The sequence below is a fragment of the Prionailurus bengalensis genome, chromosome E4 (genome assembly GCF_016509475.1).
Source record: "Prionailurus bengalensis isolate Pbe53 chromosome E4, Fcat_Pben_1.1_paternal_pri, whole genome shotgun sequence".
NCBI classification, from domain to species: Eukaryota; Metazoa; Chordata; class Mammalia; order Carnivora; family Felidae; genus Prionailurus; species Prionailurus bengalensis.
The window spans coordinates 3,137,071-3,162,850 of NC_057360.1; the positions used below are offsets into that span (position 1 = coordinate 3,137,071).

Below are 25,780 nucleotides of genomic sequence, written 5' to 3' on the forward strand. Positions count from 1 at the left end.
CTGATGGCTCAGAGCCTGGAGCCTGTTTCCGATTCTGTGTCTCCCTCTCTCTCTGCCCCTCCCCCGTTCATGCTGTCTCTCTCTGTCCCAAAAATAAAAATAAACATTGAAAAAAAAAATTAAAAAAATAAAAATAAAATAAAATAATTAAGACAAACAACCAAAGACCCCTTTTAACTGCTCCGCCACAACTTAGCCCGGCACCTTTGCAAACAAATACGTGATGTTCAGAGGCTGCTGAGGGTAAAGACACCAAAATTACAGGAAAAAGGAAATTATATTTCTACAAGGCAGCATATCTCAAAAGACATACGGGAAAGAGTAACAGAAAAGGATAAACTTTCCTGATTAAAAAAAGCGGCCTGCTAGGATCTTCCCTTTACCCCACGTTATGATCCTTTTATTGTTTACGATTAGGGACACACTAGGCATCTAATCGCTTGAAACGTGTTTGGGCACGAAAACCACCACAAGCTGAGGCGCCTCCCATGGGGGCAAAGACGGTCACGCGGCCGCTAGCAAGCGGGGCCACCTGCTAACGTGGCGACGACTCTCCCGCCACAGCGGCGCTCCCTCCCCCCGCCCGCGGGGCGGCGAGGAGGGCGGGTCCCGGCCGGCGCCGCGGACCGCGGGCAAAAAGACTACCACTCCCGACTCCGCGCGGGCCCGCGCGCCCGGCCGCCGCAGGCGTGTGGCGCGCAAGGCATGGCGGGACTCGTAGTTTCCATACACGCACCCCGCCCCCGCCTCGACCCCCGACCCCGTCAGCGCTTTGGAGGCGGGGAGATCCTGTTTTATGTAAATGCCCGGCCCTTGCCCAGCCGGCTTCCCTTTCCTCCCTTACCCTCCCCCCACCTCCTCCTCCGAGAGTTTGAAAATTCCCGCGGAGCAGGCGCCGAGGCCTCTACACTCGCGAGAACTCAGGCCTCCGCGCCGCCATCTCCTTCCCCCGCCGCCCTCCCTCCGCGCCCCGCGCCCCGGCACCCCGCCCCTGCCCCCTGCCCCCCCCAACCCGGGTCCCGCCCCGCCCCTCCCCTCCCCTCCCGGGTATATAGGACTCGGTCGGTCGGCCCAGGGTAATGCTCGGAACAGGGCTGGCGGCGTCGGCGTCGGGGACGCCGAGTCGCGGGGAGGAGGACCCGGAACCGCCGCGGCGTTTGAGTCGCTGAACGGCGCGCCGGCCTGCAGCCGGCGGAGGCGCCCGCAGGGCTGTGGGGCTGCCGCGGCCGGCGAGGTCGCGGGCGGAGGCTGGAGGTTCGGTGCGGCGGCGAGCGCGCCCTGCCCGTGGCGGCGGCCGTGTCTCCCGGGAGATGCTGTGACGGCCCCGCGCGGGAGGAGCTCGCGCCCGGCCTCGCGCCCCCTGCACTCGGCCGTCCGCCCTGCGCAGGTAGGGGAAGGGCGGGAGGGGCCGGGCCGGCGCGCGAGGGCGGGTCCGCGCGGCCTGGGCCGCAGGGCCGCGGGCCTCCCCGCGCGCGGCCGGGGCGGCGGCCGGCGGGCGGACGCGGTTGGCGGCGGGGGGCGGTGCGTTCCGGGTCGGGGGGGGGGGGGGCCTCCGGCAGCGGGTTACATAACCACCTCCCGGCAGAGCGGCAGCACATGGCGGCGGAGAGGCGTTGCGGGGTCCACCCCCCACGACTTCCCCGCCGGCGTCCCGCCCGCGCCGTTCTCCGGGGCGGTGGAGACCTTGGCCGGCCTGTCCCCGGCCGGGCCTGCGGGGCCGTGGGGCCGCTCCTGCGCCGGCGTGCGCTCCACATGCTCCTGGGCCTGGCTCGGGTGAGTGGGGGCGCGGGGAGTGGAAAAGTGCGGCGTGGAACCGCAGGACGTCTTGGAGCGGCTGTTAATCTGCCTTCCGTGTCCCCCCTGCCAACCTGAGGACCGCCACTTTGTTACTAGTTGACTTCTGCGGGGCGGTGGGGGCGGCGGTGTGTGTGCTCAGCGCCAACGGGGTCCATGCTCGCTGTTACCTTTTTTCAAATTGGCAGTTTTCTGAGAAGTGTTTGGAGGAACCCGGGTCCTTTAGGATAAAACCCAGGTCTCTCGGAAACTCTGAACTTCAGTTGATTCTCAAAATATCCTAAAGAACCAGCAGATTTTAAGAAGCTCTCGTGAGCTTTGACTGTCTGGGTCAGTGACCGGGGGATGTCAAGCCCAGCTCAAGTTAATGCCCGCGGGATGCTCTAAGTGCGTTAAACGCCACCGGAGATGTCCGCGTTCTCTCCATCCTGTAATTTTTGACCCCTTTTTTTTCCCCACAACCTACTACCGAAGTGTTCCCAGGTCGCAAGACAGCAATAATTAAAATACACTTAAAAAATATTGTTCTTGGGGGATAGACTCCTCTTGATTAAAGACGAAATAAACATTGTCTTCTGACCATGAAGATGCTCAGGGACTCCTCATTTTTCTTGAGAAGGAAGACTGACTTCCCCAGGTTAGGTCAGTGGTCTCTAGAGTCTACGTCTGTTCTGTCCAGACTCAACTGTGCTTCAGCTCTTCCAGAAAGCTCCCCCACTGCTGGGCCCATTTTCTTGGAAATGTACTTCTTACTCTTTTGCTTGGAGCCTTGGGCGCGGTACCTGCTTTCTTTCAAGTGCTCAAATTTCACACCTTCCTCGGCTTAAATGCCATCTTTTCTAGTGACTTTTTCATTTCCCCTTCTCCCACATCATTTATCTTGTAGCATTTATTTGTGTCTAATATTCTGTCCTTGATTATGTATCTCCTAGAACGCAACTCTTTGAGGTCAGGAAGCGGGTCATCTCTCTGCCCTTGCATTCCCTTCCCAGCACAACTTTTTAAAAGTGCTTGGAGCTTCAAAAATGTTTGAGTTAACTTTGAAAGAGCAGCCACTACAAGGCTGGGGATTCCAGAGTCCACTGGCAGCTTCTATGTGCATCATAATTCTTAGTCTTTACTGAAAAGAGCCAAAAAAAGTAAAAATGCATACAAAATGTCCTGTAGATGTTTGTTCAGTATATGTTACAGTAGAATTACTGAATTATTTGGTGGAATTCAGCTGCTTTCGAGCATATGTATGTTTTCTACAGAACTGATTTGTGGTATTCTGTTGCTAATAAAATCTTTCCTAGTAATTTTGTGAATTTTGTTTTGCTTCTTAATGTGGAGACAACATGTGTTTAAAAATACTTAAAAATAAGTTGGATCCAGTACTGGAACCCAATATTGAGCCTTTTCTTTTTAGTGTTTTTTTTTTAAGTTTATTTTTATTTTGAGAGAGACAGAGACAGCGCAGGTGGGGGAGGGGCCGAGAGGGAGGCAGAGAATCCCAAGCGGGCTCAGCCCTGAGAGTGCAGGGCTCAAACGCACAAAACCATGAGATCATGACCTGAGCCGAAACCAAGAGCCGGACGCTTAACCGACTGACCCACCCAGGTGCCCCGTGAGCTTTTTCTTTTTAATAGACTTTATTTTTTAGAGCCGTTTTTAGAGCCGTTCTGCTCACAGCAGAATTGAGTGGTAGGTACAGGGAGTTCCGGTACACTTTCCCCCATTAGCAACATCTCCTGCTAGCGTAGAACACTTGTTACCGTTGATGAACCCACGTAGACACGTCATTGTCAGCCAAGTCCATAGTTTGTATTAGGGTTCACTCTTGGTGGTGTGTGTGCTGTGGGTTTGGGACAGATGTATAATGACATAGATCCACCATGCTAGGATCATTCAGAGTAGTTTTTACTGTTCTAGAAATTCTGTGTGCTCTGCCTCGTCCTCCTTCGCTCACTGCTAACCCCTGGCGACCACTGCTTTTTTTTTTTTTTTTTTTTTTTTTTTACCGTCTCCGTAGTTTTGCTTTTTCCAGAATTGTCATGTAGTTGGAATCATGCAGTGCAGTATGAGCCCTTTCAGGTTGCCTTTTTTCACTTAGTAAGAATTCATTTGAGTTTCCTCCATGTCCTTTCATGGCTTGGTAGCTCATTTCTTTTCCCAAGTTTTATTTGTTTGGTTTTTAAGTAATCTCTGTGCCCAATGCGGGGCTCCCAACTCAGGACCCTGAGATCAAGAGTTGCATGCTCTACTAACCGAGCCAGCAAGGCACCACGCTCATTTCTTTTTAGCACTGAACAAATTCCATTGTCTAGATGTTCCACCATTTAGTCAACCCTTCCTTCATTCTGAAGGACATTCAAAAGGACACCTTAGTCCTTAGTCCTCATACCTGTGAGGAAAGCTGTTTTAACACCTTTTGTGTCGTCTCTTGTGTGGACATGAGTTTTCACCTCCTTTGAGTAAATACCAAGAAGTATGATGGCTGGATCGTATGGTAAGAATATGTTTAGTTCTGAAAGAAACTGCCAAATTATCTTCCAGAGTGGCCGTTTCCACCAGCGGTGAAGGAGAGTTCCCGTTGCTCCACACCCTCACCAGCATTTGGTGGTGTCAGTGTTCCGGATTTGGGCCGTTCTAAAAGGTGTGCGGTGGTATCTCATTGTTTCAATACGCATTTCTCTGATGACATATGCTGTGGAGCTTCTTTTCATGTGTTTATTTGCTATCCACGTATCTTCATTAGTGAAGTGTCTGGTAAGGTCTTCGGCCTTTTTAAAAAAATCTTTTCTTCTTGTAAGGTTTATTTATTTTTGAGAGAGAGCGAGTGAGCGCGCACAGGCAAGCAGGGGAGGGGCAGAGAGAGGAAGACACAGAATCTGAACAGGCTCCAGGCTCTGAGCTGGCAGCACAGAGCTCTGCGGGGCTCGAACTCACAAAACCCAGATCAGGACCTGAGCTGAAGTCAGACGCTTAACTGAGCCACTGGCACCTCTGGCCATTTTTTTAATTGGGTTGTTTTCCTGTTGTTTTTTCAGAATATTGAGTTTTTAAAAATTGATTTTATTGTTCAACATGTCTATTTCTGTTCCCTGCTAGTATCTGGCTGTCCTAACTCACCGTGTTTTAGATCTGTTAGTTGCAAGGCATTGTGACTGTCTGGAATTCACAGGAACAAGATATGCTTTTTGACTTGCAGGAATTCATATGATAATGGGGAAGACCGGCAAACATAAGTAATGAATTTCAAAAATAATATTTATGATTGCTTACCTAAAGGTGGAAAGGAGCGAGCTCAGAGATTCGATTAAGTGGGAAAGGATGGGTCTATTCAGACCACGCTGGGAATTTAGCGTTTGAGTGGTGGACAGGGTCTTGGCAGATGGAGATGGACAGGGTACGGCATAAAAGAGGGAAAGTACAAGGCTGTAGCAAACTGATGATGGTTTGGGGAGGCAACACTAAAGATAGTCTGGGACTGCCAGGTTGTAGAGGACTTTCACTGCCTGAGGCTGAGGCTGTCGGTTTTTTTTTTTTTTTTTAATTAAAAAAAATTTTTTTTTAATCTTTATTTATTTTTGAGAGACAGAGTGTGAGTAGGGGAGAAGCAGAGAGAGAGAGGGAGACACAGAATGCGAAGCAGGCTCCAGGCTCCAAGCTGTCAGCACAGAGCTGGACGCGGGGCTCGAACTCACGAACTGTGAGGTCATGACCTGAGCCGAAGTCTGACGCTCAGCCGCCTGAGCCACCCAGGAGCCCCGAGGCTGTTGGTTTTTGTATACGTAGTAGGGAATCATTGGAGGGTTTGGAGAAGGGAGTGACATAACCCATCTGTGCTTTATCAAGAAGATGAACAATATCTTTAGCTCATTGGCAGCCAGCACCACGTCATGCTCTGCCTACCTGGCCCTTGAGAAGGTGTTTAAACTTTCAAAATTCCCTTTCAGAGGCTGCCAGTGCTGGCATGTCACGAAGGCCGGGATTCTACTTAATCTTGTACGATACTGAGCTTGGCGGCTGAATGTGTGTTTGTGAACATGCATGTCTATATGGGATGTTCTTTCTAATCGTATAATTTTTAGAAGTTCTCTTCACTGTGCTTAAAATGTTAAAGTTCACACTGTAAATTTGGGATTTGAAAGGGCTTGCTTGAAACCAGTTTTTCCCCTGTAGATTCAAAGGCTAACTTGTAAATTTGAACAACTTTCTCTTTCATTCACTGAACACCTTTTCGAACTCCTTCACGTCGGGCACTATGATAAGCTAAGAGTTGGAGAGAGAAGTATTCACCTTTTCTAGAAGCTTGGGTGTGACATGAAGACCATATAGAAGGGCAGCATTGCATGCACCAGTGAGTGGTAGAACTTGGACTTAAAGCCATTCTAATTCAAAGTTCCTGCCTTTTCTAGTACTCTGCATGGAACCTGTGATTATCGTTCACCTTGCGACTTCTCCTTGAGAAGCACCTTGCGAGCTTTGAGAAATTCTTTTTACTCTTGACATAGGCATCGGTGTAGGGTGGAAGTTTGAGAACGCTGCTCCAATTCCGGACTAAAGGCTTAAATTCCTGTAGGTAGGCAGAAGCTAAGTGTAATTAACTTGCAGGACCAAGAAGTGGATTTTAATTGTTACCTTAATCCCGAGAAACAATTGAATAAAGAGGGGACATGGTGAGATGAAGATAGAAAAAGACTTAGGAGGAAGCTAGGATTTCAGCATTTCATTTTTGTGCATTTTAGCCTATGGTAAGCATTTAGTCTTGGTTGAATGAATTAAGGAATAGATTCAGAATCGATAAACTGATTATCCCTTGAGTGTGGGGGGTTAAATAGGATCACTAAAGAAGTTAGTTAGCACCTTCAAGAATTCAAAGTTCTAGAGTCTTCACATTTAATTTCTAAGTTTCTAAGGATAGCACTAACCTAACATTGTTATACTGTTAACCTTTTGTGGAAATTTCTGGGCCGTAGGACAGACCTACAGTGTATTTGGGATTGCTGTAAAGGAGCACCTGTTGGGTGTGCTTGGATGTATGGTGTTGAAGTGGCTGTAGGCTGTCTTGTTACCAGCCTGAGTTGAAAGGCGTTTGGTTAGAGCAAAAGCGTCAGAGCTTTGGAGAAGTATGGCTGCACCCTGGATGTACCTTTACAGAAATCTGTCCGCATTATGCACTTGTGACTGGGCCCGGCAGAGAGAACATCACAGATCAATTTGGGAGAAGTACTTTTACAGAAAAGCTGGACCGCGAGTGTGCCTGAGAACCGGCGTGGCGGGCCTCTCCCCATGAAGACCAGCACAACCTCACCACCCCCACCCCCTCACCCCCTACCCCCATGTGCCACGTCTACTGACAAGAGTGTTGCAAAGCTTCAGCTCTAGTGGAAACAGCATCAGGTCTCTTTTCGCAGGCAGACCAGAGTGGACCCTAGTTGAAACTCACCACACTGTGGCCAAGGTCCAAACACTCCCCACCCAGGCGAGGAGAAATTCTGCAGAGGACTGATTTGAGAGAAAGAGCAGCCAAAACAACAGCAGCGGAGTGCACACAGCGTCAGGCCTTAGATAGTATATGACCTCTGCTTAGGATAGGCATTACTCTAAGGAGCGGTGTGTTAGGCTTTCCTAACACAGAGAAGAAGACAGAGCCCTAAGACAAAATGTCAAGATGGAGGAATTCATCTCAAAAGAAAGCAAGAAAAGGTCATGGCCAGGGATCTGATCGAAACAGATACAAGTAATATGCCTGATCCAGAATTTAAAACAATCTCAAGGATACCAGCTGGGCTTGAGAAAAGCATAGGAGACACCAGGGAGTCCCTTACCCCAGAGATAAAAGGTGTAAAAACTAGTCAGGCTGAAATAAAAAATACTGTAACAAAGATGTGAAACCAATTGGATGTGATGGAAGAAGACGAAGAATGAATCGGTGATACAGAAGATACAATTATGGAAAGTAAGCTGAAAAGAAGAGGGAAAGAAAAAATATTGGATCACGAATGTAGACTTAGGGAACTCAGTGACTCCATAAAGCATAATAACATTCGTATCATAGAAGTCTCAGAAGAACACAGGGAAAAGGGGGTAAAGGTTTATTTGAAGAAATCATTGCTGAAAACTTAAGTAATCTGGAGAAGGAAATATATCCAAATCCAGGGGAGGCACAGAGAACTCCCAGTAAGATCAACAAAAGCAGGTCAACAACAAGACATACCACAGTTAAATTTGCACAATGAGATAAAGAAAAAAATTTATTTTTGTCATAAGTGAAATAGTTCCGTCTCTGGTCTCTCACTTTTGTTAATCTATTTCTTTATGTTGGTAGTTTTGTTTTGTTTTGTTTTGTTTTTAAATTCTTAGCAACCAGCTTTTGATTTCACTTCTTTTTCTTTTTATTATTATGATTTTTCTGTTTCATTAAATTCAACTCTTTTATTCCTTCTGCTGCTGCTGGGTTTAATTTGTTCCTATTTGTCTGGTTTCTAAAGGTGGAAGCTTAGGTTACTGATCTGAGATCTTACAGAGGTTTGGTGCTATCACTTTCCCTCTAAGTACTGCTTTATACTGCATCACACAAATTTTGATACGCCATGTTTTCATTTTCATTCAGTTCAAAGTACTTTCATTTCCCTTTTGATCTCTTTGATCCATGGCTCATTTAGAAGTGTGTTATTTAGTATCCAGATATTTGTAAATTTTCCAGATGTTTTACTGCTTTTTAGTTTCCTTGTGAGCAGAGGAAAGGCTTTGTATGATTTGAATCTTTTTACATTTGAGATTTTATGGCTCAGGATATAGTCTATCTTGGTAAGTCATTTGTGTGCGTTTGAAAAGAGTGTGTAGTCTTTTGTTCTTGGGTAGAATCACCTATAAAAATCAATCAGGTTGGCCAGATGTGTTTAGGTCTTTTGTGTCCTACTGCTCTTCTGTTTAGTTGTTCTATCACTTGTGGAGAGAGACGTGATGAAATCTCCAATTACAGCTGTGGGTTTTTATGTTTCTCCTTTCAGCTCCTAGTTTTTGCCTTATTTATTTTGAAGCTCTATTATTCAATATAAATGTTCAGGATTGTTAATGTTCACTTGGTGAGTTAAGCACTTTATCATAATGAAATGAACCTTTTTATCCCTGGTAATATTCTTTGCTCTGAATTCTACTTTGATATTCATATGGCTGTTCTACCCTTTTTTTTTTTTTTTTAATCAGTGTTAGCGTGATCTAGCTTCCATTTTTACTTTCAACCTAGCTAGCCTTTTTACTTAAACTCTTGCTTTTAAAAAAAAAAATCCAATCTGACAGTCTGCTTTTTAATTGGATCGTTAAAGTCATTTCATTAATGTGGATGTAACATGGTTAGGTTTAAATCTACCATCTTCCAATTTTTTTTTTGTCCCATCTGTTCTTTCATTTTCCCTCTTTTTGTGCCATCTGTTGGATTAAGTTTTTATGGTGATATTTTATCTCTTTCATTGGTAAATTAGCGATATAGTTCAGTGCATGTGTGTGTTCAGTGGTTGTTCAAGGGTTTACTGTGTACATCTTTAAATTATTGCCGTCTACCTTCAAACAGCATTAGAGCATTTAACATACAGTAAGAGACCTTTGTAACTGTGCTTCCATTTCTCCTCTCAAAGCCTTGTGTTATTGTCATTTGTTTAACTTGTAAATATGTTGTAAATTACATATATTACTGTCATTTTTGCTTCAAATAGATAATTGTCTTCTGAGGAGATAATTGCCAGTTTTTGGTGGTCTGTATTCTTTTGTGTAGATCTAGATTTCCATTTGGTATCATTTTCTTTCGTCCTGAAGGAATTTCTTTAACATTCCTTGTAGTGCAGATCTACTTTATTTTACCTTTTTTTTTTTTTTAATGTATTTTCAAGTTAGCTAACATACAGTGTAGTCTTGGCTTCAGGAATAGATGCCAGTGATTCATCACTTGCATATAACACCCAGTGCTCGTCTCAACAAGTGCCTTCCTTAATGCCCATCACCCTTCCCCTCCCACCCCCATCAACCCTCATTTTGTTTTCTATATTTAAGTGATGTTTTCACTGGATGTAGAATTCTAGCCTGACAGCTTTTTTTTTCAGTTCCATTGTTTTCTTTCAGTTATTGTTCCATTGTCTTCTGGCTTGCATCATTTTCCACAAGAAGTCTCCTGTCATTGTTACCTTTTTCCTCTTTGCAGTGTGACACTTTTAAGATTTTGTCCCTTGATGAGGATGTATTGGGGGGGGGTTTCTTCGTGTTTCTGGTGCTTGAGGTTTAGCGACCTTTTTGATGGTGGGTTTATAGTTTTCATCAAATTTGGAAAATGTTGGCCAATAGTTTTGAAATATGCCTATTCTCTCTTTTTGGAGATTGCTTTTGCATATATTAGGGTACTTAATGTTGTCCCACAGCCCACTGATGCTCTGTTCTTGCCCTTTCTGCCCCAGCCTTTTTTCTCTTGGTGCTTCATTTTAGATCATTTCTATTGTGGATGTTTACATTCAGTAATACTTTCTGTGTCTGTCTATGAATCTCTTTCAGCATATTTCTCATCTCTAGAAGTTTGACTTAGTCTTTTTAAATATCTTCTGAGTCTGAGTCTTTCCTTGATGTGCTTATGCTTTCCTCTGTCTTCTTGGACATGGGGATTATAGCTAGAATAACTGATTTCGAGTCCTCATCTGGTAATTCCAACTTCTGTGTCATTTCCTGGTCTGTTTCTGTTGGTTAGGGTCCCCCCCCCCCCCCGCCTTATTATAGGTCATATTTTCCCACTTTTGCATGCCTGACAATTTTTGACTGGATGCCAGATACTGTGAATTTCACTTTCTTGAGTACTGAATATTTTTTTGCATTCCTTTATATATTCTTGAGGCTTCCTTGTTCTAGGGTGCAGCTTAGTTATTTGGAAACAGTTTGATTCTTTTGAGGTTTGCTTTTGTTTATACAGGACCAGAATGAGTATTAGACAAGGGCTAATTTAACCCCCCCCCCCCCCCGCCCCCACTGAAGCAATCAACACCATTCCCAGTACTCTATTCAGTCCTCATATATTATAAGGCTTTTCCATTCTGGAGCTATTCCTGGCCTTCTGTAAGCTTTAGGGACTGTTTCCCTTCTGTTTTTCCAGTGATCCATTCCTTGGCCTCTGGTGGTTTCTTTACATGCTTACGCTGATCATATAAAGATTCAGGGAACCCACTGCAGATATCTGCATCTCTTTGCATCTCAGATCTTTTATCGGATCACCATTCTACCTGAAGCCTTCTATAGATAATCTTTTCAAACTCTCGTTAAGAGAGAGTTTATTTGTGGTGAACTCTGTTTGTCGAAAAACGTGTTTCATATCTAATGATAACTTCAGTGATCTATAATTATATGTTGACAGCTATTTTTGCTTAGAATTTTGAAGATATTCCAGACTTCTGGCTTTCACTGTTGCTGAAAAGTCATTTCTTTTTATTTATTCTATATAGGATTCACTGGTCCTCCTGATTCCAAAGAATTGGTGTGTCCAAGTCTGGGAAGTATCTTTCAGAATATTGCTTCTACCTTATCATTTAATGTTATATTCTGAGGGATTTGGAATAAACATATGTTGGCCCTTCTCCCTCTCTCGTCTCTAACTTTTTTAAGACTTTATTTTTAAGTAATCTCTATACCCAACTGGGGGCTCAAACTCCCAGGCCCAAGATCAGGAGTTGGATGCTTCACCGACTGAGCCGGCCAGGCGCCCGACTTGGCTATAACTTCCAACTGCTCATTTCTTTTTCTCTGTCTTAGGTTCTGCAAGAGTTTTGGGGCTCTCTTTCTCTTTCTAGTATGCCATGTTACTTCTTTTTTGATTTGGTTTTTGTTGACTTTAGGTACAAAAGGACTATTTGCTGAGTGGATATGAAAAAGAATATTTGTAAGTTACAAAGAATCTTGGTGCAGTGAATACGTGTCTGCTCACCGTGGGGTTTTAGAGAAAGAACATTACTTTGGAGTCCTTGCGTTCCCGTCCCTTTCCCTCTTAAACTACTGTTGGGTTTTTGTGTTTATGGTTTCCTTGTTTTATTCATAGTTTTGCTATACATGTTTGTATTCTTAGGTATTACTTTGCTTAGTTTCACAGCCTTTTTAACTCTATGTAAATGTAATCATTCTGCGTGTATTTTCTCCTTTTATTGTTCAGTGTCGTACTCTGGCGTTTTTCCGTCTTGTTGCATATGCCACAGTTCTTATAACTCCATTGAGGATTTTTCTCCGTTGAGTTCTCAATTTTACTTAATTTTTTATTCCATAAGTTCTCTAATTTTTGTCAAATTCGCTTGACCACTTTCCATTATTTTTGTGAAGTTTCTTCCTCATTAGCAAGCCAGAACTTTGATTTCTTTAAACCTATTAAACGTAATTTCTGTTCTCTGATCGTTTTCAACATCTGAAGCTGATTCTGCTGGCTGTTGATCATGGTATCCTTGTTACAGTTTGTTATTTGACTGTGAGCTCATTTTCTTGGAATTTCATCTTTGAGAACTCTTTGAGATTCTGGAGACTGTTTGGTGGTTTCTGTGGATTGTGTGGAGCATTACCAACCTGAGAAAAATTTATAAGAAATCCTTCCCTGGGTGTTTTCAGATAACGTAGCTTGAATTCTGGCCACCAATTTGTGTGAAGGGAAATTTTCTGAATAGAGACTCACAGTCATGGTCAAAACGGGCAGCATTATTGCTCCCGTCTTGCACACTGGGTGCTTTTCTTGCTGGCCTTGGTGCCGATGATACAGCCTATGGAGTTCAGTGTGGGGGCTCTTCTTAGCTTGCCTTGGCTCTGCCAGCCCTTGGCTTTACCTTCTGCCTCCGTGGATCTCAAGAGTCTCAGAAGAAGATCACAGTCACCGGCAGTGGATTTGGTAGCTAATTTCCAAAATCCCTGCTGTCTCTTCGTGTTTGACGTTGCCGATTTCATTCAACAAGTGGTATTTTCACCATTGTTTTTGGTCGTTGACAATAGAAGGGTCATTCCAGGAATCTAATCTTCTATACGTTGGAAGTGAAAGATAATTTTCAGGTTTTTTTCTACCCAGTTAAAGATCTGTCCCAAACTCAATCCCTGAGATTATTGTGTATTTGGACTCTTTTTGTGGACTTTCTCCCCCTTTCCTGTAGCAGTAGTTTTTGTAAAATTCATCAGTTTTTCCTGTTTGTGTGTGAAGTGTTCTTTCAGAGTAAGTCAGGCAATAAGATTAATTGCACAGAACCAGGCTTCAAACAGTCTGGGGAATCATGTATATCCTTAGGCCATCTGGCTTAATAAATCTTTACTCCTAAAGCCATTGGGAAACATTTTATTAGGAGGGAGTACCTCAGACCCAGAAGCACATAAAATGTGTTTTATGATCAGATTTTAGTTTTAGTTTATTTACTCTCGTGTGGTGGCTGTTTGTTTTTTTCTTCTGGCTTAGGCATATTGTAGTACGAATATAATGTTATCTTTTACAAATACTTACAGTGAAAGCATGCGCGGCCTAACAGCACAGGTGACGGCTCTCCTGCGCTTGCCAGAGGTGACCGTGCAAGCCTTTGCGGAAGATGGGGTGACGTCAGAATGTGTGCTTCATGGCAAGCTCACTCCAGGTAAAATAACGTTGCTGAAAATTTACTGATGTGATTGATTTGTAAGAGAATAATAAGCACGTATTGTAATTTCCTTTAACGTGGGAGAAAACCGCGACACCCGGTTGTAGTCGTCTTGCATAAACATCTAGCAGCTACAGCTGCATGTGTAGTAACACCCGAATACTCGAGAACACATTTCCGGTGAACCTTGGGTGGGTTTTTCCTTATTAAAAATGCTGTGCGTTTTTTATCTCTACACTACGTATATACTATATCTTTTAGTATTGAATGTTTAATATTGACTGTTCATATTTAGAAGGCAGAAATAATACACAGCTGTTATTTCTTTATAATCAGTAAGTTTTATTGGTGATGAATTTGGATTAGAATCTGAATAGTCTTATGAGTAGAAAAATCTGATTGTAGGGCCCCGAGTATATCCAGAAAGTCTTACTTATTTTTTTTTTTTTTTTTTTAAATTTTTTTTTTGACGTTTATTTATTTTTGGGACAGAGAGAGACAGAGCATGAATGGGGGAGGGGCAGAGAGAGAGGGAGACACAGAATTGGAAACAGGCTCCAGGCTCTGAGCCATCAGCCCAGAGCCTGACGCGGGGCTCGAACTCACGGACCGCGAGATCGTGACCTGGCTGAAGTCGGACGCTTAACCGACTGCGCCACCCAGGCGCCCCAAGTCTTACTTATTAATTCCGTTAACTTGAACAAGATCTTAATAGATGGTTTTGGTCATATCATAGAGCAGAAAACCATACCAGAGTAGCCATCAAATTGTGGATTTCAGTCTAGTGAAAGATGCCGCAGGCGCCTTTTCTGAAAATGAATTTCACAGCCATCCATCCTGGCGGGTAGACAGTAAAACATATGGGTCACGTGGCTATTTACAGTGCTACCCTCTTGAATATTGACAGTAGTGGCGGTACTTACTGTCGTGCCAGGCACTGTAACAACTTCAACTGAGATATTAGACTCTTCTAAGTAGACACTCTTCTGTGCAACTAAGAATCCAACAGGTTAAGTCACCTGCTCCCAGTTGTGCAGATAGCAAGTGGTGAAAATTATCTCTGAATCCATGTGTTCTGGGTCCCCATTGTGCCAACGCTATTTCCTTAAACCGTGGAGGCTCCCGTAGCTGTAACCTGGTTTATCCAGCTGTGTACTTGGATGCGTGGTAGACCTCACAGATTTAAAAGTTACCATTGACCCAGCTGCTCAAGGGAAAATTCGAGTCTGTTCTTGATTCTTGTTTTACTTCCTCCCCATATCTTCATCAGCAAGCACAGCCTTTTAGTCCTGTCTCTAAGATGAATCTCTAGTCAGTCCATTTTTCTTCATTCACGGTCGCCGACCAGGCATAGGGTGTCGTCTCCGCACCTGTGTCCTGTGCTCCTTCTTGTCCCTTTTCTGCTTAGCAGCGAGGGTAACATTTGAAAACAGAAATCAGATAGGTTAAAAAGCTCCGATTACTTTACATTGTGTACATGATAAGATCCAAACATGGCAGGTGAGGGGTTCAGAAGGGCTTCTGGCATTTCCTATTGTCACACTAGTTGTGTCTTCTCAGTTAGATTTTGAACTCTTCGGGGATAGACTCATGGGTTACGTTTTATGAGCCTCGGAGCGCCTCGTTTAACTCTTGAGGTATAACGTATTGAAAGTGTGAGCTGTGGAGTTAGGCTTGTGATCCACTTCTGGTCGCAGTATTTGTAGCCATCTGGCTGGGGACAGGTTAGTTAACTGTGTGAAAGTTCAGTTGCTTTTTCTCTGTATCGGGGTGTGACGAGGACTAAATGAGATGGTCTGTTTTAGCATATAGCATGGTGCCTTTACCCAAATGTTTACTTTATTATTGAGATAATAGTTGTCTAATATATTTTACTCATCTTTGGACCACTGTGTTCTATAAATGGTTAGATTTCACTTTAGAGATAATGCGTCAAGTTACACGTAATGAGCTACGTGTCATGTGTAAAACATCTAACTTCTGTCTAGTTATGCGGTGTACATCGAAATAAGCAATGTTTTTGCTGTTTTCTTCTTCTTCTTCTAGGGAGAAACGCACTTGCTTGCCTGGCTTGTGGTCCACAACTTGAGGTAGTAAACTTTCTCACAGGAGCGCGGTTGTCTGCATATCGATTCAATGGAGTGAGTCAGCAGCCTCCTGTCGTCCTGGCTATGAAGGAGTTCTCCTGGCAGAAGAGAACCGGGTTGTTAATCGGACTAGAGGAAGCAGAAGGGAGTGTTCTCTGCCTTTATGACCTTGGTGTGTCCAGAGTGGTTAAAGCCGTTGTTCTTCCTGGAAGGGTAGGTACTGTTTTTTGTTTTTAATAATTTTTTTTTTTTTAACGCTAGTTTATTATTGAGAGACAGAGCATGATCATAGGAGGGGCAGAGAGAGGGGGAGACACACAGTCCAAAGCAGGCTCCAGGCTCTGAGCTGTCAGCACAGAGCCCAGTGCGGGGCTCGAGTTCACAAACCGTGAGATCATGACCTGAGCCGAAGTCAGACGCTTAACCAACAGCCACCCAGGCGCCCCGGGTAGGTACTGCTTAAGATTCGTGAGCATTCTGCTTTCAGAACTAAGCCCCTGCTGGTCACACAGGTGTGTTCGCTTTGTGAAAATTCATCGAGCTATACATTTTTATAATTCATTTACTTCTGTGGAATCGTTGTTTTTCATTAAAAGTTCAAAATACAGAGGTTAAAGGCAGTATGTTATCAAAAGAACATTAAGTTCTTGGGACGCCTGGGGGGCTCAGTCGGTGGGGCGTCCGACTTCGCCTCAGGTCATGATCTCACGGTTCGTGGGTTCGAGCCCCGTGTCGGGCTCTGTGCTGACACCTCAGAGTGTGAAGCCTGCTTTGGATTCTGTCTCCCTCGCTCTGCCCTTCTCCTGCTCACGTTCTGCCTCTCTCTGAAAAATAAATAAATATTAAAAAAAAAATTTAATAATGCTGTGGACTAGATGTCTAGATTATCATGGAGCCATTCAATAATTTATGCAATTACTTCATGCAATAATACAAAAATTTATAATAATATAAATCCCAACATTTGAGGTATTCTTTTAAATTTCCCCTGACTACTCAATATATGTCATTCATTTACTTTTTTATCTATAATAAAAATTAAATTTCTCTACAAAAAAAAAAAAATTTAAGAAAGAACGTTAAGTTCTTTCGATAACAACAAATAGAACTTTTTATACTTGGTTAGAAAATTGCAAAGTGAAAATAGGGATGACCTAGTTGTTCTGATGCTCTTTTGTATGAAGAGGGTCATCTGTGTCTTGTCGTCTTCACTTGTGTTTTACGAGGACACTGGAAGTTTATATTAAAATATTGATTACTATAGTGTTTTTTTCGGATTGTTTTTTCTTTTTAATTTGAGACTGTAGCCTTGGAGCAGTAGGGGAAATATGTCTTCACTGTTGTTTAAGAGTTGAATGTTTGTTGTTGTTTTTTTAAAGAGTCCAATGATATTTAAATAATGGATTCACTTAAAAACATTTTGGGGGGGCACCTGGGTGGCCCAGTTGGTTAAGCGTCCGACTTCGGCTCAGGTCATGATCTCGCAGTTCATGAGGTCTGCAGGTCATGAGGGCTCTGTGCTGACAGCTCGGAGCCTGGGGCCTGCTTCGGATTCTGGGTCTCCCTCTCTCTCTCTCTCTCTCTGCCTCTCCCTTGCTTACGCACTCTCGCACTGTCTGTCTCTCTGTCTCCAGAATAAATACTAAAAGAAAAATAAAAATTTTTTTAACATTTATTCATTTTTGACAGAATGTGAGCAGGGGAGGGGCAGAGAGAGGGAGACACAGACTCCAACGCAGGCTCCAGGCTCCGAGCTGTCAACACAGTGCCCGAGGCGGGCCTCGAACTCACAGACAGGGAGATCGTGACCTGAGCCGAAGTCAGTCCCTTAACTGAATGACCCAGGCGCCCCTAGAATAGAATTTTTAAAGTTAAAAGGGAGGTAAATACTATGTTTTCACAGTTTGAGGAAACTGATGCAGTGGGCAGTGTTGGGGTCTGAAGTGGTCATAGCCTGGTATCTTAAATGTACTTACTTGCCAGTGTTGATTTTAAAGTCAGAATTAATTTAGCAGTTTATTGAGTGCTTACTGTCAGTCAAGCTGTGTCCTAAATTTTGGATAAATAGATAAATAGAACTTGGTCTATGCTGTTGAAAAAGCTAGTCATCTAGTGGGAAAAGACAGGTAATGAGATTACAGCCTAAATCCAGTAACTATTTTGTTTGATAAACTCAAGCACACGGAACATGGAAACACCTGGATGATTTCTGTTTATAGAGGTTGGACATTTTAGGCAAAGAGACCAGCATGTAAAAAGTCCTAGTGTGTGGAACATTTAGGAACTGGGCTTATTTAGAATGGCTGCGGGAGGGGACAGAGGAGGTGGGGTCTAGGAATGGTGAGGGTTGAGAGAGTGAATGGACGTGTTGCAGTTAGTGACCTCCACCTGAAGTCTTTGGTGAAGTCATTTTAAGTGCAAAGCAGAACTCTAGTATCAAAAGCTCGTTGGATCGGAGTAGTTCAGGTAGCTGATGATAAGGAACCGGACAGGGAAATGACCGTGGACGTGGAGAGGACGGAACAGGAGTAGAGTACACTCAGGAGGTAACACGGACCGGCCCTGCCGATCACTTGGATGAGAGCACTTGAGAAGGAACAAGCAGTGGGTAGGTTCCTGGTGGCTCCCTTGCGTGGATGCTTGGTGTCCCATAGAAGAGCGAATACAGAAGGGAAAGATTGGGAGGGGAGTGATAGATACCTTCAGAAGAATTTGGTCAACTAGTTGATTTGGGGCCAGGGCCCAGTATCCCCTCTTAAATTTGTTTGCTTTTAAGTGTCTCATTTTAAAACTAATGTACCATTATCAGTTACATGGTATTTGTATGAGGAATGCAAACCGAGTTGGATTTCTTGACCATTCTGAGAGGATTGAAGAGACTGGGCTTTAGTATTTGTCGACATTATTACCAGAAGTTAGACCAGAAAGACAATCCGTGAAATCACAGCTTTCAGAGTTAGAAACTCTGTAGAATGTTCTGTATACCAATGAGATATGGACAGCCAGGCTTTTTCTGTAATAATAAGTTACAGCCTGAAACAAACTTTTTACTCTGACATGAATGCATAACCCAATGATAGTAAATTTCCTCTTTTCTTTCTAGGACATTCATCAGCGTTACAATAGAAATCACTAAGTACTCAATTTTCATATGTCATACCCAATTTTCGTGAATTAATAGGAAACTGAAAGGAAGTGAACTAGCAAATAAAATACAGACTATTAGGTACAGACATTTAAAATTTGACCATGAGGGGCACCTGGGCGGCTCAGTCAGTCGAGCGTCTGACTTCAGCTCAGGTCATGATCTCACGGTTCGTGCGTTCGAGCCCTGCTCGCTCAGTCTGGAGTCTGCTTCAGATTCTGTGTCCCTCTCTCACTCTGTCCCTCCCCTGCTCACGTTTTATCTCGTCTCTCTCTCAAGAATAAATAAACATTAAAAAATGTTTAAAAAAATAAAAATAAAGGTTAGACCTCTTCAGGCTTTAAGGCATAAACAGGACTTTTATTTTTAAAGAGTAAACCCGTAAATTTTTCTTGAATGATTTCTTTTTACTCTTCCTCAGGAGAACAGGCTATATGATGAAGGAGTAGCTCGTTGACAGTTTTAAAGAGAAAAATCTAGGTTTGAGTTTAAATAACCCAAGTTAAACTTTCTAGGCTTCAGGGCGCTTCATCTTTAACAGGTACAATTACGCATAATCCAATATCCAGGGTTACCATGAGTGTTACGTGAACCAGTTAGTACAAGGCCTGGCGTGTAAGTTTTCATAAACGTCGACAATTATTCCAGCTGCACATTTTATATGGTGAAATGATGGTGTCATTTCTATTGTACCTGAAGTTTTCATTATGTTACTCAGATCCACAAGTCAAATACAAATTTATAATTCTCTGTTAGAAAATGTTTAAATCTATTATAGCTAGTAACCTGCTCCAACCTCCAAATTTTTCTGTTGTTTCATTGTATTTTTTCACTTTCTGCTTCCAAGGTAACTGCCATCGAGCCTGTTATTAACCATGGTGGAGCCAGCGCGAGCACTCAGCATTTGCACCCTGGCCTGCGGTGGCTCTTCGGTGTGGCGGCCGTGGTGACGGACGTCGGACGGGTCCTCCTCATTGACTTGTGTTTGGATGACTCGTGCGGCCAGAATGAAGTGGATGCGTCAGGTAATTATTGGGAACCTCGGACTGAGCGCCTGGATATTCTGATGCAACTGACCGGTTTTCCTTTTTCTTTTTTGTTTTTAATGTTTATTTACTTTTGAGAGAGGGACAGAGGGCCAGCGGGGGAGGTGCAGAGAGAGAAGGAGACACAGAATACAAGGCAGGCTCCAGGCTCCGAGCTGTCAGCACAGAACCCGACGCAGGGCTCGAACCCACGAACCGCGAGATCAGGACCTGAGCCGAAGTCGGAAGCTTTGGACCCAGGCACCCCTCAAGGACCGGTTTTTCTTAAACAGTGAAAAATATATAGAAGCTTCTGTGTACCTTTGTTTCTTTCACGGCTTGGACCTATCGTATTAGTGTTTTGGGGCACTGTGGAGACTTTTGTGTGAGTTACTCTGTTTATTGGTGAGGTACTAAAGTAGGTCTTGAAAGAGATTGAGGTCCAGATTTGCTTTAGATACACACTTGAACAATAGGTGTTATTACGTATACGCCAGGAGGAGGGCTGAAGGTATAGAATCTTGATTGTTATCAGACAGTATAAAATTATCCAGTGTGTTGGATCTAGCACACTGTTTTTGGCACACTGATTACGTGTCTGCGGTAAGACCAAGGCAGAGATAAAGTGATATAATAGGAAATAACACGGTAATTGAAGGTTTTCTTTCACAGAATGACATCCTAAAATAGAATTAATGCTACTCAGATTTTTAAAAAGTGAGGAGAGACAGTTTTTCTCCTTTAATACTAATGTTTTTATTTTATAAATCTCTTCTTTATCAAGTGCTTTCAGTTTTTTTATTTTTTTATTTTTTTAATGTTGATTTATTTTTGAGAGAGGAAGAGAGACAAAGCATGAGTGGGGAAGGGGCAGAGAGAGAGAGAGAGACACACAGAATCCAAAGCAGGCACCAGGCTCTGGGATGAGAGCAGAGAGTCTGATGCGGGGCTCGAACCCACAAACTGAGATCATGACCTGAGCCGAAGTTGGACGCTTGACCGACCGGCCACCCAGGCACCCCTCTTTGTCTTTTTCTGGGGCTTTTATAAGATTGGTTTATGCAGGGAGGAGAGCTAATCTAAAAGCCTTTAAAAAATGTATGTATTATAAAGTTTCAGGAAAGGACCATTTAATCTTGAGAACATTCTTGATTTTTAAAGCAATCCTGTATTAGGGCAGATCTCTATCTATGGATCAGCTAAGAAAGATACAAACGATCATTTTTTTTTTTTAACTTTTTTAATGTTTTATTTATTTTTCTGAGAGAGACAGAGCATGAGGCGGTGAGGGGCAGAGTGAGCGAAGGACATAGAATCCAAAGCAGGCTCCAGGCTCTGAGCTGTCAGCACTGCGCCCAATGCAAGGCTCAAACCCACAAGCCTCGAGATCATGACCTGAGCCGAAGTCAGATGCTTAACCGACTCAGCCACCCAGGCGCCCCGAGGTCTAATCTTCTTTAAAAGGACTTACTACTACAAACGATCATTGTTTTATCCCAATTTATAATGAGCATAACTAATAAAAATTGTCAGTGTGTAGTAAAACTGATTGTAACTGCAAGTAGTAAAACTAACCAGAAATTTAAAAGCCAAATCAGATTTCTGAACATTTTAAATTTTACCAGTTTATGTAGTATGACTTAAAAATACTTGATTTGGCAGAAATAATGGCTATGTGTACACTTAAAAAAAATAATCCTGGGAGTGCCTGGGTGGCTCGGTTGGTTAAGCGTCCAACTTCAGCTCAGATCATGATCTCGTGGTTCATGAGTTCAAGCCCCACATCGGGCTCTGAGCGCTGAGCTGTCAGCACAGAGCTTGGAGCCTGCTTCAGATTCTCTCTCTCTCTCTCTCTCTCTCTCTCTCTCTCTCTGTGCCCCTACCCTGCTTGCACTCTGTCTCTCTCTCTCAAAAATAAATAAACATTAAAAAATTTAAAAACCTCACAATGATAAAAACTGTATCTGTAATTTTGATATGTACAAAGATCTGATAAACTCTGGGTAAAGTTAATGAAAAGAATTGACTCGCAGAAATCATAGTAACTGAAAGTGAATTTATAGAATATTAGAAATGCTTAAACTGCTCTTTACAGAAAATTGGTAGAGGAGTTAAATGGTCTTGATGGGGTTTTGTTTCAGAGTTTTGTAGATAACATCCTTCTAGATGTGAGGCTAAGCAATATGATTGTATTCATAATTAAAGCTCTCTTCAGACCAAAATAGTAAAGGTAGAACATCCTTTATTTCAGAAGTCCACAACCAGTAGTGGAATTCAGGGCAAGGATAGTTTTTATAATGGAATTCTTTGGATCGTGATCAGAGATTGGAATCATTTCTCAGTTACAAGAATTATAAAGCCATTGAATAAAAAATTGGGGTTTAATGCAAAATTGGTTTTTTTGCTTATAAAAGATAAATAGTTATGATTATAACTATTTGGACTTCATTGTATACACGTAACATAGAGAATGAAATTTCTGATGTTTATTATACTATAAATACTGTTTTATAATATTTTCAACCTTAATGGTATTGTACATCTTTCCACATCAGTACAGTAGAGTCTATCTTACTCTCTTGAGTAAGAGTAAGTTTACGTTATGCCATTGTATGAGCTATTTATTTTGGCAAAATTTAGTCACTTGCTCTTTGGAAAAATAATCAGAAGTGGAAGGGATCAGGAGGGTAATCGTTCAAGTACAATACATGATTTTTCCCCTCTTCATAACAACAGCATTGAGGGAATCTGCCCTTTCACAAGGGTTATATCACTACATGGGCCTGAGTATTTTTCCTTTTTATGAAAGATTTCAGACATCTTCTGGTAGATAGAAGAATATAAGAATTTCCACGTCCATCAACCTAAATTCAAGTTTGATTTCAGAACTTACCATGAGTGTCTTTTTTTCTTTTCCTTCTCCCCCACCTTTGCTTCTGAATTAATTTAAAGCAGATAATGGCTGTTTCACTATATAGTCACAATGCCATTACCAGTCCAGACTACATTAATAATAACTCCTTGGTGTAGTCTAGTAACTAATCCGTAAGTCAGATTGCTATGATGGCCTCTAGGGCAACTTTTTGCATTTGTATTGTTTGAGTCTGGATCTAAACAAGGTCCATGCATCACATGTGAGTTACGTCTCATATCCTTGAACATGGAGTGGTCCTCCCTCTCGCCTCTCCTTTTCTATTTGTAGTACCACTGCCTTGCTGAAGAAGTTAATCTGGTAGAATGCCCCACATTTTTGAATTATCGGAGTGTTTACACGTGGTGTCATTTACATTTTGCATTTTCTGCGAACGTAAGTTAGCTCTGACTAGAGTCAGATGTGACATCTGGCAGGGATACCTCAGAAGTGCTGGGTGTTTCATACTGTGTCCTGTCAGGAGGCACGTCGTGTCTCGTTTCACCCTTAGTGATCAGTAGGTCCAGGGGATGACCGCATGATTCTCCTTGGTAGAGTTTCCCCTCAACCTTTGTACCGGTGATTCTCAACCAGGGGTGACGTTTGCCCTCTAGGGGATCTTTGATGATGTCTCAGGACATTTTTGGTTGTAGCTCCTGGAGGGAGATGGTGTTAGTGACATCTGGTAGACAGAGGCCCGGGATGCAGTTTACCATCCCACAGCGCATAGGACCGTTCCTCAGCAAAGACTGATCTGATCCCGAGCGTCAGTAGAGCCAGTGTTGAAAACCCTACTTAAATTCATTGTTTCATCCATTCATAGAGCGTGTTTTGTTTTGTTTTAATTTCTTAATGTTTATTTTTGAGAGAGAAACAGAGTGCAAGCTAGGGAGGGGCAGAGAGAGACAAGGAGACACAGAAACTGAAGCAGGCTCCAGGCTCTGAGCTGTCAGCACAGAGCCTGACGTGGGACTCGAACTCACAGGACTCCGAGATCACGACCCGTGCCGAAGTCGGACGCTCAGCCAACTGAGCCACCCAGGCAGCCCTCATCCATGGAGATTGTTACCTCAATCTCTTCATTCATTAGGGGATACAAAAATGATGATTTTGAAATTCTGTTAATCTAAGGAAGAAGTTTCTCATTAACTAGGGCTGTTTGTTTACCCTGAAGTACAGTTCGTACAGAAAAGGCAGGATAAATGCTTACTATTTCTTTAAGTACTAATTTTCAGAGTAAGGAGCTGGTACCCAGGGACTTAAAATGGTTTATAGTAAGGTCTTTTGTAGGTGAGCAGGATAGGAACTCATGAAGTTTTATGGGTGTGTGTTTACTTACTTACTTGTTTCGTTCATTCATTTTCATTGTTTTTTTGATGTTCAAAATGTTATTTTTTACTAATGAAAGCCCCTTCGTTTAGTCTGACAAATCCCCTTTAGACTATGATAGCTTCCTCTGTTTCCGGCACGAGATGAACTAGGCTCATCTTATGTATTTCCTGCCCCAGACCTGGAACTGGCCACTGCTCCAAAGGGAATATTTAGGTTCTTGGTTTCTTTATTTAAATTTAGAACTATCAGCCTTGTTTCTGATTAGTAAGGAAATCGTTTAATACTTCAAAAAGAAGAGTATACTTTTGAGAATATTTGAAAATGTACCATGAGATTTTTTAAAAAAATTACACAACTAAATGTATTTTGAAGATCGTAGCGTTTGAACAGATACAGGTGGCCGTCGTATAGTTCAGCCTGCTTTGTCATCATGGATCTTGTTGTAATTGACCACAGTGGTCTTCAGCTGAAGCTTGCCTAGCAGGTGACCCGTTCGCTTTTGTGCTCTTTACGATTTGTTAATCTTACTCCCTTTGTGTCTCCAGACCTTGAAGTCGTCACCGGCATCCCAGCTGAGGTGCCGCACATCAGAGAGACCGTGATGCGGGCAGGGCGCCATCTGGGTCTCCAGCTCGCAAGCCCGTCCGGGACAGCTGCGTCGGCGCTCTGTTACATCGGCAGGACTAACCAGCTGGCCGTGGGCTTTTCCGATGGCTATCTAGCTCTGTGGAATATGAAAAGCATGAAAAGAGAGTAAGTACAACTTTTTTCTCGTTTGTTCATTGGTAGCTGCTTTCTGAATATAGCTTGTACTCCGGTGTTACTATTTTAGAATTAGCGTAAAGAGAAAAAGTAGGATAGGTGACCAGTTGAGTGAATAATTCCTTACTGCATGAAATCACAGCTTGATATAAAGGAATGACTTAGCACGTGAATTTAGGTCGAGTCTTTTGGTGTATATTTAAAAGGCATTTCAGTTATTGTGTGCCATTTGCTAGTAAAACACCACTCTGTAAAGGTAAGCGATATATTTACGGGGTACGAATTCTGTCCAGAGTACTTTCCTTATAACCACACATGTAAAGCTAATGGTAGAAGTTCTTGGTTGACGGAAAAACAGAGACTTTTTTAAAATCAACGTTAAAAGATACCATGTTTTGAAATTTTTATCCTGTTTAAATCTCCCTCAATTGTATCGATACTTTTTAAATTGGTATTTTTGGCGTTCAGATTGCTGAAGGCACGTGGCTGGCTCAGGCAGTAGGGCGTGTGGCTCTTAATCTTGAGGTTGTGAGTTTGAGCCCCACGTTGGGTGTGGAGATTATGTTAAAAAAAAAATTCATAAAAAGTCCTTAAAATGCTGTGGAATTGACCCTTTATTGAGGAAAGTAGCCCTTTACTGAGGAAGATAGCAAATAGGCATTACAGACTTCTGGTCTCTATACAATAGAGTTAAGCGGATGCCCATTTTTCTGCCAAGTTGTTAATTTGATATTTCTTCGCTTTTTTCCAAGGCCTATTGGAATATTTTCTTGAGTAATTTATCTTGCCAAAAAGTCAACAGTAGTCACTCTTCCAAACTTCCTGTTCCGTTATTCTCGCCAAGAAATTGGTACCTACCGGGCTCGTCTTGGTAATCAGTGTATGCCCTATGCCACGTTTGAAGCGGACGAGAAAAGAGAGGAGGAAACCAACGAGGTTCTCTCATCTCAAACCAGGCCCCTTGCTCACTGTTGCGTTCTTTGATAATATCAGAGAATGACAAGCCCTTGGAGTAACTTCCGTCCCTGCACCTCCTCAGAGCCCTTCCTTTTGGTTTGGGTTTTGCAAGGTACCCATGATGAGGTGGTGGTGCTGTCGCCTGGTGGCCCCCTCGGGAA

General features: G+C 43.0%; 1 protein-coding gene across 10 annotated transcripts in view; it reads left to right on the forward strand.

Moving 5' to 3' along the window:
* Positions 1–930: 930 nt before the first annotated feature.
* Positions 931–25,780, forward strand: part of AHCTF1 (AT-hook containing transcription factor 1) — an 80,287-nt gene continuing 55,437 nt past the window's right edge. For 6 of the 10 annotated variants that reach the window (XR_006295400.1, XM_043568461.1, XM_043568462.1 and 3 more), the window contains exons 1-6: positions 931–1,387; positions 4,330–4,429; positions 13,273–13,397; positions 15,447–15,700; positions 19,480–19,657; positions 24,446–24,653. Coding sequence is in view for 9 of the 10 variants with exons in the window: in XM_043568461.1 (XP_043424396.1) it covers positions 13,280–13,397; positions 15,447–15,700; positions 19,480–19,657; positions 24,446–24,653 (758 nt within the window). In the remaining variant the exon portion in view is untranslated. The remainder of the gene's footprint in view (positions 1,388–4,329; positions 4,430–13,272; positions 13,398–15,446; positions 15,701–19,479; positions 19,658–24,445; positions 24,654–25,780) is intronic. The other 4 variants (XM_043568465.1, XM_043568464.1, XM_043568468.1 and 1 more) reach the window with 2 other exon arrangements.